The sequence below is a fragment of the Entamoeba dispar genome, genomic scaffold (genome assembly GCF_000209125.1).
Source record: "Entamoeba dispar SAW760 scf_1105229460151 genomic scaffold, whole genome shotgun sequence".
NCBI classification, from domain to species: Eukaryota; Evosea; order Mastigamoebida; family Endamoebidae; genus Entamoeba; species Entamoeba dispar.
The window spans coordinates 59,479-73,642 of record NW_001854049.1 but is presented as its reverse complement, the minus strand read 5'-3'; the positions used below and the strand labels follow the sequence as shown (position 1 = coordinate 73,642).

Below are 14,164 nucleotides of genomic sequence, written 5' to 3'. Positions count from 1 at the left end.
TTTGACTGTTTTTTGTTTTTCTTTTTATTAATTAAAAAAAAAATGGAATGATTTATTTTAGTAAAAGTTAATTTTAGAATGTCTCATTTTTATAAGATTTTTTTAAATAGAATTTTTACTTGAAAAGAAATATAGAAATAATTAAAAAAAAAATATAAAAATAGAGTAATATGCTTTTCTTTTTGGTTATCACCATTTGTCTTGCAAAGTTAGAGATTCATGTCTTTGATGTTGGACAAGCTGACTCTCAACTAATATTATTTCCAAGTGGTTATTCTGTACTAATTGATCTTGGGGAAAATCTTAAAGACTATGAACCAACTAATGTTAATTACGTAGCATCTAAGTTAGAAAAACTTTTACCTTCCAAACATCTAGATGTTGTTGTATTAACCCATCTTCATGTGGACCATTATGGATATTATGGGCACAATGGACTGTGGTATCTTTTTGAAGAACTTGGATTTACTGCTGGAAAATATATTGAAAGAGATTTTGGTTTATATAACGGTTCTTCAAGGGCTAATTGCACAGCAGAAACATTCCAATTTAATAATGTTGGAGAGTATTCAGGTTCAATGTTAAAATGGGGTTGTTATTCATCTAGTCTTATTGACAAAACTAATGTAAGTTCAATTAGGGAAGTGGCTAAGTTATGTTCACATAAACAAATTAATCCACCAGACTCTGACACCCAAGTTGAAATTTTTATAAGAGATGCTTTAGGTGTTCTTCAGAAAGATAATACAACTGTTAGTGGAAATCATAAAGGAGAAATTCCTGCACCAAGTGAAAATGATTATTCAATTGGTATCAGAATCCAATTTGGTAATTTTGTATATGTAACTAGTGGAGATTTAGATGGTAGCTATTCAAGAAGTTTTGATAACTCTATCAATGATGTTGAAAATGCAGTCAAAGACATTGTTGGGTCCGTCGATGTTATGCACGCTAATCACCATGGGTCTCAAACATCAAATACTGCTGGTTGGCTTAGTACTTTAACTCCGACTGTGTCAGTAGTTTCTTGTGGTGAATCAAATACTTATAACCTTCCAAATCCTACTTCAATTAATCGAATGGCTGAGGTAAGCGAAGACATCTTTGCAACTGAAAGGTGTAATGATAAAGTTAACAACACTAAGTACTATGAGATGAACGGAGATATAATCATATCAGTAGACGAACAATCATCAACTAGATTTACAATTTCTAATCCTTTAAAAACTTATGAAAAAAGCTATGAAATCAAAACAAATAAACCTGAAAGAAGACAATGCGTTGGAGAAGAAGATGTTGATGAAAATTCTTCAAACAAAGTTGCTACTCTGTTTTTATTTTTGGTTGTTATTCTAATCATTTAATTTAATTTTCTAGATAGTTTATTTTAAAGATTAAACAAAGTATGAACCTAAAAAAGAAAAAGAGTTAGAAGAGATGAGAAAGAGCAGCAGTAAGAGAAAGAAGGATTTTGTTGTGGTCAGTAGTATTAAAGAGAGAGAAGAAAGAAGAGAAGCCAAAGAAGTTGAAAGAGAAAACACAGCCAAGAAGAAAACCATCATAAGAAAAGAAGTTAAGTGTAAATGGGTAAACTTTGAGTTTAATCCAAGAGAAGGAACAAGATGGTGGGGAGAGGTTGATAGTGTTGAAGTCAAAGAGAAAGTGTGGGTGGTGGGAGATTGAGCCACTGAGGACGCCATTGAAGTTTGCAGCATTGTCGAATGTTAAGAGGTCATTGTTACCAGTTTTGCAGGTATTATCATCAATGACAAGAACATCAGGGAATAGATTTGTGATAAGATAGCGATTAGAAAGAGAGGCGATTTTTGGACGAACCAACCAGCCAAAGGTGTTGTAAGCGAAGAGGTTGAAGAAATCGAAATATGAAAGTTTACGACGAAGTAAAGAAAGGGTAATAGGATGGAGGGCAAGAAGAAGACCAGTCACACCAGCACAAGAAGGGGGAAGAATTGGAGAAGAGACAGAAGAAGGAGTCAGAATAGAAGGAAGGCAGGACGCAATTCCAACATCAATAATATACTTACTTTTTGATGTATAGTTGAGGTGAATAGGCTTTGATGACCTCAATAAGTCATACTGGAGTTTACGAGAAGGGTCAGTAAGGATAGAGTAAGCACGAGTAATTTTTGCATAATGAGAATCACCAGGATGAGTATCGGGATGGTGTTGCTTTGTCAGTTCAAGAAAACGAGAGTGAATGAGTTGTTGAGAGGCACTAGGAGAAACACCTAGAATTACATAAGGGTCATCACATGATCTGACACACAAGGTTTGATAATGGCACAACATTCAAAACAAAAGAAAAAGAATTTTGAGATTAACAAACACAAAATAAACAAACACAAACAATAAAACAAACATGAAACAACATAACCAACAAAAACAATAATACCACCTAAAAACAAAAGATAATCACACCAATAAACAATATCTTTTCTTCTTTTTATTTATTCTTTCTTTTTTGATAATTATAGTATTATTAAATAATACTACTTTTTTCATCATTATAATTACTTTTTATACTATTTTAAATTGGTTTTAATAATTACAATATTGTCATGATGTTCAATGTATTAATCAAAGTATTATAATGTCATAAAGACTATTTCTAAGTATGTTTGTTGTTTGATTGTGTTCATTTCTGGTGAAATACTTTTAATGAATTTTGTGATTATAATTTAATATTATTAAATAAATCATTCTTGTCCATTAAGTTTTAATAACAATTATCTTGTGCTCTTGGTATGAAATGAGTCTTGTTAAATTCTAGATAAGATACAAGTTATTATAATATTAAATTTGTGATTAATATCATATTTCTACTGTTATATTTCTTTTATATTGAATATTTTACAAATCATATAATTTAATTTTTTCTAAAATGGTTTCAATTTATTCATTGTTTATTTATATAGTTGGGTAGTATGTGTGAAATTAAATACATTGTATTGTATTAATCTATTTTGTTATGTGTTTTATTAAAAAATGAAATACTTTGAAAAGATGATATAAATTTAATTAAATAATAAGAGTCAATTAGTGTGTTAAAAACATTGATAAACAAGAACACGAATTGGTGTAAAGCCAAGTGTTGTTGTAAAAGACATATTTTTATCAATATCATCATAGTCTTTATTGAAATCATCCCATGTTTTTCCTTTTTTCTCATATAAATATGGTCTTAAATAGAATGCATTATTAACACGATAAAATGTTTCATCATCAAACACCATACGAATTGATCTTAATTTACAATAAACACCTTCTTTCTTTTGATAACATCCATAATTTTGATATCCATCTTTCATTATTGAATATACAAAAAAATCATTGTCATTAGTCCAATTCATATCACTACTTATTATTTTAATTGGAACAGTATGAAATGATCCAAAAATATCATTATTTTTTGTAATAACCATTCCTAATATATTCTTTCTTCCATATACAGTTGATTGAAATGTACGTTGGTTAAATCCCATTGTATCACTGTCATAAATCATTTCAAACTTTTCACAATTTGTCCATGATTTTATTGAAAATAACGGTGTTTTATTGGAGTTCATTTTAACTATTTCTTTCATTTGTTTCTTTTTGTTCTCTTCTATCATTCCAATCTCTCGTTTTTCTTCTTTTACTGCATCAATTTCACTAGTAACATTCCCTAATTCTTCTTTTAACTCTTTTTCTCTTCTATTTAATATTTCCATCCGTTCTTTCATTTTCATTATTTGTTTGTTAATACTCTTAATCTTTATCATTATTTTTTCTTCTTCTCCATCTTTAGATTCTTCCCTTATTCCTTCACTTTCTAGTGTCTTATTTTCTTCATCCATTTCTCTGCCATGTCTCAAGTTCTCTCCTTTTTAAATCTTATTATTCTCTTTCACTTTTCTTTTCACTTTCTCTTTTGTTTTCTTTTTTTATTATCATTTTTATCTAACTCATTAAATCACTTTAAATTAATGATATTATGAACTCTCACACCTTTACCTAACATCTCATAATATGGCTTAATAAAATATGTATTGTTTTTATCAATAAAAACTTATAGAAACCAATCTCCTCTTTATAAGACTATTATAACTTCATTAAATATTATAACTCATATCCTTAACATTGTACTTATATCTAACTATAATAAAACTAATTTCCAAACTGGTAATTTCAAGACTCTTTTTTTTGTTAGTTACTGATTTGCTGAACATTAATCTCTTTAATTTCAAATAACTTTTACCTTTAAACTACTAACTGTTATCTTCTTATTATAACAACAAAATTAAGTTAGAGCCAGTAAAAACTGAATTAGTATTATAAGAGAAGAACAGTGAGAATTTAAAAACAAACCTAGCTTTCTATCCTAATAATTTTTGGTAATGATTAATAAAAGAATAATGGTTGCTTAAAATTATTATAGCATATACTATTTTCATTTCTTCATAGAATGGTATTATTTATTTTTGAGACTTAAGTCCAACATCGAGTTGTGAAGAAACACAAAGTATTTTATTGAGTAATGATTCTCTTTCCATTAATAAGTTTTCTGAGTCAGAAAGGTATGAATTAATGGAGAGAATAGAATAAGAGAAAAATGACTTAACATCACAAGGAGATAAAACACTATTATTTTGAATAACTCCAATTCCTAATTTTTTATATTGCCATATTGAAATATGATAAACGCCACTTATTAGACAGACTACAAAAATTGTTTTGACTTTAGAATTGAGAAGGTGTGTTGGATTATATCCTATGAAAGTTGTAAATACAACAAGAATATTATTGTATAATACTTCATCAATTTTTGTTGTTTGGGTTTTCAAAACTTGGTGATAATCAATGTAATGTATAGTTTGATATTGAATTTTATATTCAATAACTTTACTATCATTACTTTTTCCAAGAAGATTTATAAAATCAAGATAACTAGAACTTGGCTCTTTTTTTAATTGAATAAGTTTGTTTATTGTCAAAGTATCTTCAGAAATATAAACAATACCAACACAATAACATTTGTCTAAAGAAATTGAATCTAATTGGTCAATAAGCATTTGGTATTTATTAGTATCAAGGTTATAAATTAGACTATTATTTAAATTAAATAAACCATTGAGAATAACAAAAGCTTGTTGTGATAAGTTATATTCCTTTTCTATTTTACTACTTTCATTTTGATGTTGGTGGATAGTGGGAATTATTTAAATTAGTAATAACTTCTATTTCATTTAACGAATTCGTTATTTTCTTTTCTTTATAGAAAGAATGCTCTTTTGTATTTTGAATGAGATTGTATTCTGTTTTAAAATAATCATTTAAAGAGTAGTCTATTAAATCATTTTCGATTTCATTATCAAAGTTAGTTGATATTTCTGTATCTCTTTCTTCAAAAATATTTTTTTCTTCATAACTTATTAATGAAATATTTTTGTATTTATCATCCATATCAACTGTATTATTTGGTAAAAATACTTGATGGACTTCAAAAATATTTATTCCAAAAACATTTCGAATAACCAAAAATAATGTTTTATCAGAGTTTTGATATAACGAAATAATTTGTTGTGTTTTTACAATATGAATAATAGCTTTTAATGATTTTAAGTAGTTAATGTCTACTTTTCTACAATTGTATTGTGTAAATGTACACAAAAGTATATCATAGGCATCCTAATTGTAAATTTTCATTTTTGAGAAAAGGAATGTTTTCATAATTTAATTTTATAGTATCAAATAATGTGTTCAGTGTTTTATTTGAAATTAAAGTTAGAGTGTTAGAATTAAAAAGTAAAATCTTTTGAATCATAAGAACTGATGCTATTTGAACTTTGATTGATTTATCAAAATTACACTTTTCCAATAAAGAAGATATGATATAGTCTGTTATTCTCTTAGTAAATTTAAAGCTCTCTTTTGCAATTACTTCTACAATGAGTATTATATTTTCAATAGATTCATCATCTTCCTTAGTACAATCATTTAATAAACAATTAAATAAATCTTCTTGTTGTTTTATAATAATGTCATCGTTTATTTCATTTAAGTTAAGTTGATTTTCTATCATAATAAAAGTCATACAACACGACCACATTATTTCTTTATGATTACAAAAAGTTACAGGTAATTTTGAAGCTAGAATATAACATTCTTGTAATTTTTTAATTTGGATTTCATTTAAACAAAAGTCTAAACTTTGAAGTAAGCTAAAAAGAAAATGAAGTAAATCACTAAGATGAGAATCAAAATTTGGTGAAAGGAGATTATTAACTTCTTTACTTGAAGTACTGGTATCTCTTTCTTCCTTTTCTGAGGTATGCGTAAGGTATGTTGTTATTTTATTTACTTCATTATTAAAGAACAATACCAATTTGTCAAATGTGTTCCAAATAAATTGGACAATTCCATATTGTTGAAAAAAATAGAAAGGAAGAATATTATCAACTATCAATAGAAAGGATTCAATAGAACTATCAGAAATTATAGATGTAATGCATGAAATTAACTCTGGTGTATTGTTTAATAAATGAAAGAATTGGATCATTGGAGGAATACACAGTCTAGAAATGAATAAGTCTTGAGAAAATTGTAAATTAAATATATGATCAAAGAAAAGTTCAAAGAAATCAAATTTGTATTGTGTTTCTTTTGTTGTTTGGAAGAAAATTAAACACACTTGACACAACATAGTATTTACACTTCGATAATATTTGACAGAGTCTTTCACTCCATAAGTTGAAAAGGTATGAGTAAACAAAGAAAAATAATACTTTAATTCTTTTTCTTCCCAATGTTCTGTGTATGGTCTTAATAAAGAAGATTGGTAACAAAGTATTGTAGATGAAGCTGAGTATTCTTCTTGAATAAGTGATAAGTTAGTAGTTAATGAAGGTAAATGATAATTCATGTTATAAGAAAGAAGAGATTTTAGAACTGTAACACTTTTATTATTTTGTTTTATTTTTGATAATTTTGTTAATATAGAATAAAAAACATGACCGTACATTTCAGCTAGACTGTCTATTACTCCATTAATATTATAAAACTTTGATAATCTAGGTATTAAAGATTCCTCACTTAAACTCCACCTTTCAATTACATTACCATAAAATCTAATATATAAAATAATAATACACATGACCAATTGTCTAGTTATTTGTGCTTGAAATTTCTTAACCATTTCTTGTTGTTCATTTAATTTAGTTAAATAATTAAATAAAATATGTTCTGAACTATTAAGGACAATTAGTGAATTATCAAATACCTTAGGATAAACACTTGCTATTAATTGTATAATATCATTAATTATTGTTTTTGTTGTTTCATTAGTACCAAAATAAGATATGTTTGATTCAATAAACTCCTGAACTTTTGTTATAAAAGATTGTTGAATGAATTCTAATGTAGATTGCTTAAAAGTAGATTTTAATGTTTTAATACGTCTCCAGAATAATATACTGAAGTACCATCGAAGTGATGGCCTAAGAATGTCATGGCATTCTTTAAAATCCCAAGACAGTTGTAAGACAATATTAACTATTCCAATAAATATATGACAAAAGTTATCTACTTTAGCTAAATAAGCAAACCTAGTTGAATTAATTAAAAAGAAAGATAGAAATAATCTAATTAACTGAGGGTTTGTTTGTGTTAATACAAATGAATCATTAAATACCTCTATTTCATTAGCAGGAATTAACGGAATTAATGAAGGAAAAATATTTCCTATTAAAATTGATATAAATGGAATGAAACATTGAAAATACTCATCTGAAGATAATACAAAATGAATAAATAAACGAATAATAACTAATGACTCATTTTGAAGAATATCAAGAGATTTATTCTTTATGAATTCATTTGAAATTTCTTGAGAAAATGTTGGTATTTCTAAGTTAATAATTTCTGTATTTAATTCAAATACTTTTAGATTAAATACAAGTCTAAGAAGATTTGAAATTGATTTGTTTCTTCTATGAGACTTGTAAATAAATTCAAGTAATAATTCAAATGAAATTTTTCTATACTCCATATCAAAATATGGATTTAATGAACTTACCATAATATTCCCTATTTAAATGAATAAATCAAATTTATTAATAATTTATAACAACAAACAAAATGAAAGATATTCATAATCTAACACTCTACAAATATCTTTATTTTGTAAACATATCTTAATTAAAAACAAAAAGTTTGGCATAATAATTTCTTTATAATTAAAGAGTCCAGTTGTTAAACTAGAATTGAGTTCTTGACAAAATTGAATGAACTTTGATTGATTTAATAAACAAATATCAATAATATCTTCAAGACAATTACTTTGAAATAAATGAAAGAGTGAAATGACTTTATCTTTTAAATTCTTTTCATAAAGGAATTTATCTAATTGAATTGATTGACTCATATTTTATAATAATATGATGTTTTATATTTTTCTTTATTTTTTTTTATAATTAATTTTTCACATTCAAAATTGTAATTTAATAATAGTTAATTAATTAGAAATTAATAGAATTTATTTCTACTATTTCTTTATCTGAAGAGAAATACTACCTCCCTTTCTTTATTACTTTTTTAACTCATTATATATTAATTTTCTTTCTTCTTATTGGATTTACAAGTTTTTTATATTTATTTGTTTTAATAATTTTGACTATATTTTATCATTACTACCTCTTTCTTTTATTCTTTATTTTGTTTAATATATTAATAAACACTTTATTTTTCTCATTCAATATATTAACTAAATATTTATTAAATAGTTTATTTTATTCATAACTTATTTCTTTTTCAGACATCAGTTTGACATTTAAATCAACTAAAATAATTTATTTTATCTATTTTTATTTGTTATTCTTTCCTTTTAGCTTTGAATATTATGACATAATTAATATATTTTTTTCATCAACTTTTCTTTTACTGTTTTATTCTTCTCTTATTCAATTTTTTATCAATAAGGAAGTTCTTTTGTTTTCTAAAATAGTGTAAGTATTAGGATTATTGACAATGAACCAAGATCAAAACTATCTTTAAAAAAAAAATAAATTACAATGACAATTTTAATTCTTTATGATTTAAAAGAAGTACTTTGGGGAGATGAGACTCATCAAACACTATAAATGGAATTGAATTTATAAACTCCCCTGACTCCTGAGATATCCAATCCAATACCCCTTCTTTGTCAAAAAGACCTAATGCAATTTCTTTTTCATTTAAAAGAACAAGATAGTTTTCTCTATTAAAAAAGAATAATGGTTTAAATGGAAGACAAAGTGGAAGAAGGGTATTTGTTTTTAAATCAAAGAGAGAAATTTCTTTGTTAAGATATTCAACTAAAAGAAAATCATCTTGTAAAACAAAAGAAAGAATATCATTTGGGAAATGATACAATAAAGTACAATGAAAAATATTTAAAGAGTCTATGTGATATAAATCTCCTTTTAAGGTTGAAAAGTAAGGGTATTGAATACAATTTACTTTTCCTTTAATTGGTATTCTTTGTGATGAATGTAAAAAACTAATTAAATGCAATGAACCAATAATCACATCATCAGGACATAAACCAATAGAATATATTTTCTGATCTGTTTTTACTTGAAAAGACGGAGTTCCATTTTGATATTTAATAATTCTTTGTTCAAAATTAGATAATGTAACTAAAACAAATTCACTATTATTTAATGATAAATGAGGGAGTTGATGTGAAAATGAATAATGTAATACCTCCCCTGGTAATTCAACTGACTGTAATGATTCAATTTGGTCATACTTGATATTATAAATTTCAAATGTTGAACGAGTTAATACATTAAGATGCATATTTGTTTGGAAAACAAATAACGGATATCCATTGGATTGTTTTTTAAATACATTGAAGTGACCAAAAGTTACTGCTTCAACCATTTGTCTTGTAGAAGAAAAATTTTCTGTTCTTAAAGGATTTAATAAGACACTAATCAATGAATTTTGTATGGGTATTTTTAATTCATCTCTGTCACACTCTCTATAATACCTGTTTGTCTGATTATCAAAGAAATAATTTTCTTTCTTTGACTTATTTGTTCTTCTTCTAAGAGTAAAAGGTTTTTGTCTCCTCATTTTTTGTGATTTTATTTTTGTGATTTTCTCTTATTATTTTTTAAATTTTCAGGGTTTCTATTTTAAAAATATTGATGTTATATATAACTGAAATGAATGATTTTTTGAAAAACTAAAAAAAAAAGATTTTCCGTTTAAATGAGTTTCCATACAATAGAAACACTAGAAACCGCATATTGTAGTAACGAACAGTTAGTTAATTCATTAGAAAGAATAGAAGAGAATGTAAGAGTATTTAAAAATAGTCCAAATACTACAGAACTTCCATTGATAAAAAAATTAATAGGATCTGATGAACCTACAATAATATTTATTATTGACACATTATTCCCAATTGAATACCAAATGAAAATACTACAAAGGATACAATGTATTATTAGGATTTGTCAACATTCAATTGAACAAATTATGATGATTATTTATAATAATAATAAAATTGAAGTTGAATTATTTTTAAAAAACGAAATTGATCAACTCAAAACAAAAATTCATAAATTATTCAATGAAAATGTTTTTTCATTGAATACACCAAATGCCTTTGTTAATAGAGCCCTTAGTTCTTGTGTTCCAATAGAAAATAATGGTGGTAATATTTTTGTTATTCATTTTGGTTATCGTAAAGGCGTAGAAAATCTTGAAGAAATAAATTGTGTCCCTCACGACTTAGAGTATGAAAGAACATTTGATAAAATTGCATTATTGGGATATGACTATTGGTTGTATTTTACTAATAAATGTCCTGAACTGAAACAGTTAATTATAAAACGAAGTCATGGTCATATCACAGAAAATAAATGTATTGAAATGACTGAGGATTATATAATTAATGAAATAAGTGAAAACCTAATAAAAAATATTCATCAAATATGTGGAGTAACGTTAGTTATTGATAATGACTATTTAAATTATGACACATTATTTAGTGCGTTTGGGTGTTGTGAAACAATGAACATAGAACATCATAATATAACTATTACTAATGAAAATAGTTATAATCAAGGAAGTTGGGAAGTTAATTCAGGAATAATTGATAACATTAGTCCAATAGAACTCCTTCAATTCAGAGAAATGAAAGGAAGAATTACTGATTTCTATGTTCAACGTACAGAAGTAGAAGCAATTACTAAAAGAATTATTAATGAGATCAATGGGATATTAAAAAACCAAATGTTTTCTGTAGATTTCGGTAAAATCTTTATTGGAAGTGATGAGATTCAATCTGGTTCAGTATCATTAACTCAATTAAAAAGGTTTTCTAAAGGAATTCCAAAGTGGTTCATAAGAAAAAAATATGAAAATGAAGAAATAGAAATGTTTGGATTACTAAAACACAATGTTTTTAAACAAAATACATATCTTGAATCATTTTTTACTTTTGTCACTCATTATTCATTCTTTAGAACAGCCAAACGATTAATTCTATTTGATTTTGTAACTAAAACGATTGAAAATAAACAATTTATTATTAATGACTGTCATATTGTTCATGAAAGTCTTCGTTTTAATCAAATTTTATCAAATGGATTAAATTATAAAGAAGTGGTAAATTCGTTAAAAGATCATTCATGCACTGATCTATGTCGATTAGCCCGTTTACCAATTCTTTAAATGTACAACTTTAAAAAGTCACTTTTTTTATTCTTAGAAATATCTCGTATCTCAAAAGTAAATATTTTCAAAAAGAAAAGATTGATAGAATGATGGGTATCTTTTTCTGGGTATTTTATATCTAAAACATGAAATGATGAATTTTTTATGGTTTCCATGAGTAGTTTTTTTAATAAAAAATAAGAAATGATAAAAACAGAAGTATTTTTTTACTATAGAACAAAAATTAATTTATAAAAAAATAAAAAATACTTAATTTGAAATAATAAATATATTAAAAAAAACGATAATGAAAGATGAAGTTAAATAATACAAAGAATTAATAAAAAATGTTGAGAAGAAACTTATAAGATAAATAAATGACAAACAATATGAATGAGAAGACAGGTTATATAGAAGATGGCCATTATTATTTTATCACTCGTTCTATGTGCAGTAATGGTGGAGATCCAAAAGTTAATGAATTTATTAGAACCCATACTGCTTATGAATGTATAAAAAGAAGATGTGAATCACACCCTGAAGATGATTTTTATGGGTACAGAGAACGAAAGAATGGAAAAGGAGTTGGAAATTATATTTGGTTAAAGAATAAAGTTGTTATTGAACTGATTGATTCTTTTTCTAATGCATTATTATACCAATTCCACCTTAAAAAAGGAGATGCTATTGGATTTATTAGTAGAAATAGGTATGAATGGTATATTGCTCAATATGCAATGCAAAAGAATGGTATTATTCCAGTTCCACTATACGCTACTTTAGGAGAGAAAGCAATAGATTATATTGTCGGTTTAATGAAAATAAATATAGTTATTGGTTCTCTTGATAATACCTTAGTATCTTTATCTAAAAGAAATTCATCTCTTCAATTTATTTTGTTTGATCATGAAGAAGTAGGAAATCTTATTGCACCCTCAAACACTTTATACTTTGAAGATTTATTAAATGTTGGAAGATCTCATACTGTAGAAAGTGTTTTACCAAAAATGGAAGATATTTGTTTGATTGTTTTTACATCTGGAACTTCTGGAACACCAAAAGGAGCTATTCATACATTTTATTCATTTTCTCATGGGATTAATTCTATTAATGAAACTCAAATCTTTACAACTGGACCAATGAGAAATGAAACAGTTTTTTCTTATCTTCCATGTGCTCATGTTCTTGAACAACAAACATCTCAAGGATTTATGTACGGAGGAGGAAGAGTAGGTTTTATTTCAGGAGGTATATCTTCATTAGTAGATGATTTAAAGTTATGTCAACCAACTTATTTCTGTGCAGTTCCTCGAGTACTTCAAAGAATTTATGATGTATTTCATCAAAAATATCTTGAAATGGGTTGTGTTGTGAAAAGAATATTTGATATTGCCTTTTACTTCAAAAGTAATGCTCTTCGATTAAATACAACAACATACATTGATTGGGATAGTATTGTCTTTCATAAAATTAAAGAACAATTTGGTGGTAAATTAAAATTTATTTTTAATGGAGGAGCTCCTTTAACTTATGGATTATATGAATGGCTTAGAGTATGTACAGGAGCTTATATCATGCAATCATATGGATTAACTGAATCATGTGGAGGTTGTACAACTTGTTTACCAGGAATGAATGATCCACAAATCTTATCATGTGGAAGCCCTTGTGATCGAGTTAAATTACGTTTAACTAGTGTTCCAGAATTAGAATATTTTGTGGAAGATAAAATACCTTGTGGAGAAATAGAATTAAGTGGAGGTCCAATATTTAAAGGATATTATTGTAATGACCAAGCAAATAAAGATGCGTTTACTGAAGATGGATATTTTAAGACAGGGGATATTGGTTCTGTTGCTAAAGACGGTTCTTTAATTATTATTGATAGAAAGAAAAATCTATTTAAATTAGCACAAGGAGAATATATTGCTGTTGAACCATTAGAAGGTAAATATGATTCTTGTTCATTTGTTTCACAAACATTTATTCATGGAGAAAGTACTGACTCTTTTATTGTAGGAATTATAGTACCAGAATATGATATAGTTAAAACATGGTTAAAAACTAAAGGAGTTGAATATGAATCAAAAGAAGATATTATTAAAATATTAAATACATCAATGAAAAAAGATATTTTAGGAGAAATTAATAGTTATGTAAAAAGTTTAAACGTTCCAAGTTATGAATTAATTAAAAATGTATATTTCATTGATGAACCATTTTCAACACAAAATGATCTTCTTACCCCATCATTTAAATTAAAGAGAATGAATTTAAAGAAACATTTTTCAGATCAATTAGAAATATTAAGAAAAGAAATTTTAACTATTCTTTAAATTGAATTTTTATAATATTTTCTTAGTTGACTTTTCTTCTTTCTAAAATTGTTAATAAAAAAGAAACTAAACAATTATAAAGAAATTCAACACCAAAAAAAAGCTTACAATCACTGAGAAGG

At 25.8% G+C, this 14,164-nt stretch overlaps 9 protein-coding genes across 9 annotated transcripts in view, besides 20 other annotated features; 3 read left to right on the top strand and 6 right to left on the bottom strand.

Moving 5' to 3' along the window:
- The first annotated feature begins 21 nt into the window (after positions 1-21).
- Positions 22-163: a sequence feature (AT_rich).
- Positions 164-170: 7 nt separating this feature from the next.
- Positions 171-1,364, top strand: EDI_252900 (uncharacterized protein; the record flags this gene model as incomplete). Its single annotated transcript, XM_001736885.1, has 1 exon — positions 171-1,364. The coding sequence occupies one exon, from the start codon at positions 171-173 to the stop codon at positions 1,362-1,364; it is 1,194 nt and encodes a 397-aa protein (XP_001736937.1).
- Positions 1,365-1,428: 64 nt separating this feature from the next.
- On the bottom strand, positions 1,429-2,310 carry EDI_252890 (uncharacterized protein; the record flags this gene model as incomplete). Its single annotated transcript, XM_001736884.1, has 1 exon — positions 1,429-2,310. One exon carries the CDS (start codon positions 2,308-2,310, stop codon positions 1,429-1,431), a length of 882 nt encoding a protein of 293 aa, XP_001736936.1.
- Positions 2,311-2,340: 30 nt separating this feature from the next.
- Positions 2,341-2,449: a microsatellite.
- A 12-nt stretch (positions 2,450-2,461) lies between these two features.
- Positions 2,462-2,555: a sequence feature (AT_rich).
- A 136-nt stretch (positions 2,556-2,691) lies between these two features.
- Positions 2,692-2,718: a sequence feature (AT_rich).
- An 85-nt stretch (positions 2,719-2,803) lies between these two features.
- Positions 2,804-2,897: a sequence feature (AT_rich).
- A 130-nt stretch (positions 2,898-3,027) lies between these two features.
- Positions 3,028-3,050: a sequence feature (AT_rich).
- Positions 3,051-3,065: 15 nt separating this feature from the next.
- EDI_252880 (uncharacterized protein) lies at positions 3,066-3,857 on the bottom strand (the record flags this gene model as incomplete). The annotated part of the gene is made up of 1 exon (XM_001736883.1): positions 3,066-3,857. One exon carries the CDS (start codon positions 3,855-3,857, stop codon positions 3,066-3,068), a length of 792 nt encoding a protein of 263 aa, XP_001736935.1.
- Positions 3,773-3,946: a microsatellite.
- A 529-nt stretch (positions 3,947-4,475) lies between these two features.
- On the bottom strand, positions 4,476-5,072 carry EDI_252870 (uncharacterized protein; the record flags this gene model as incomplete). The annotated part of the gene is made up of 1 exon (XM_001736882.1): positions 4,476-5,072. One exon carries the CDS (start codon positions 5,070-5,072, stop codon positions 4,476-4,478), a length of 597 nt encoding a protein of 198 aa, XP_001736934.1.
- A 115-nt stretch (positions 5,073-5,187) lies between these two features.
- Positions 5,188-8,422, bottom strand: EDI_252860 (uncharacterized protein; the record flags this gene model as incomplete). Its single annotated transcript, XM_001736881.1, has 3 exons — positions 5,188-5,633; positions 5,869-8,085; positions 8,134-8,422. The coding sequence occupies 3 exons, from the start codon at positions 8,420-8,422 to the stop codon at positions 5,188-5,190; spliced, it is 2,952 nt and encodes a 983-aa protein (XP_001736933.1).
- Positions 6,958-7,008: a sequence feature (AT_rich).
- Positions 7,121-7,148: a sequence feature (AT_rich).
- Positions 7,208-7,239: a sequence feature (AT_rich).
- Positions 8,087-8,125: a sequence feature (AT_rich).
- Positions 8,421-8,539: a sequence feature (AT_rich).
- Positions 8,540-8,639: 100 nt separating this feature from the next.
- Positions 8,640-8,669: a sequence feature (AT_rich).
- A 29-nt stretch (positions 8,670-8,698) lies between these two features.
- Positions 8,699-8,791: a sequence feature (AT_rich).
- A 46-nt stretch (positions 8,792-8,837) lies between these two features.
- Positions 8,838-8,867: a sequence feature (AT_rich).
- Positions 8,868-9,063: 196 nt separating this feature from the next.
- EDI_252850 (uncharacterized protein) lies at positions 9,064-10,116 on the bottom strand (the record flags this gene model as incomplete). The annotated part of the gene is made up of 1 exon (XM_001736880.1): positions 9,064-10,116. One exon carries the CDS (start codon positions 10,114-10,116, stop codon positions 9,064-9,066), a length of 1,053 nt encoding a protein of 350 aa, XP_001736932.1.
- A 138-nt stretch (positions 10,117-10,254) lies between these two features.
- Positions 10,255-11,724, top strand: EDI_252840 (uncharacterized protein; the record flags this gene model as incomplete). Its single annotated transcript, XM_001736879.1, has 1 exon — positions 10,255-11,724. The coding sequence occupies one exon, from the start codon at positions 10,255-10,257 to the stop codon at positions 11,722-11,724; it is 1,470 nt and encodes a 489-aa protein (XP_001736931.1).
- Positions 10,531-10,577: a sequence feature (AT_rich).
- Positions 11,725-11,888: 164 nt separating the features above from the next.
- Positions 11,889-12,008: a sequence feature (AT_rich).
- Positions 12,009-12,083: 75 nt separating this feature from the next.
- EDI_252830 (long-chain-fatty-acid--CoA ligase, putative) lies at positions 12,084-14,042 on the top strand (the record flags this gene model as incomplete). Its single annotated transcript, XM_001736878.1, has 1 exon — positions 12,084-14,042. The coding sequence occupies one exon, from the start codon at positions 12,084-12,086 to the stop codon at positions 14,040-14,042; it is 1,959 nt and encodes a 652-aa protein (XP_001736930.1).
- Positions 13,196-13,217: a sequence feature (AT_rich).
- Positions 13,801-13,821: a sequence feature (AT_rich).
- Positions 14,008-14,063: a sequence feature (AT_rich).
- A 1-nt stretch (position 14,064) lies between these two features.
- The window catches only part of EDI_252820 (uncharacterized protein), a gene marked incomplete at both ends in the record, with an annotated part of 552 nt that continues 452 nt past the window's right edge, over positions 14,065-14,164 (bottom strand). The window contains one exon of the mRNA XM_001733305.1: positions 14,065-14,164. This exon is cut by the window's right edge and continues 452 nt beyond it. Coding sequence (XP_001733357.1) covers positions 14,065-14,164 — 100 coding nt within the window.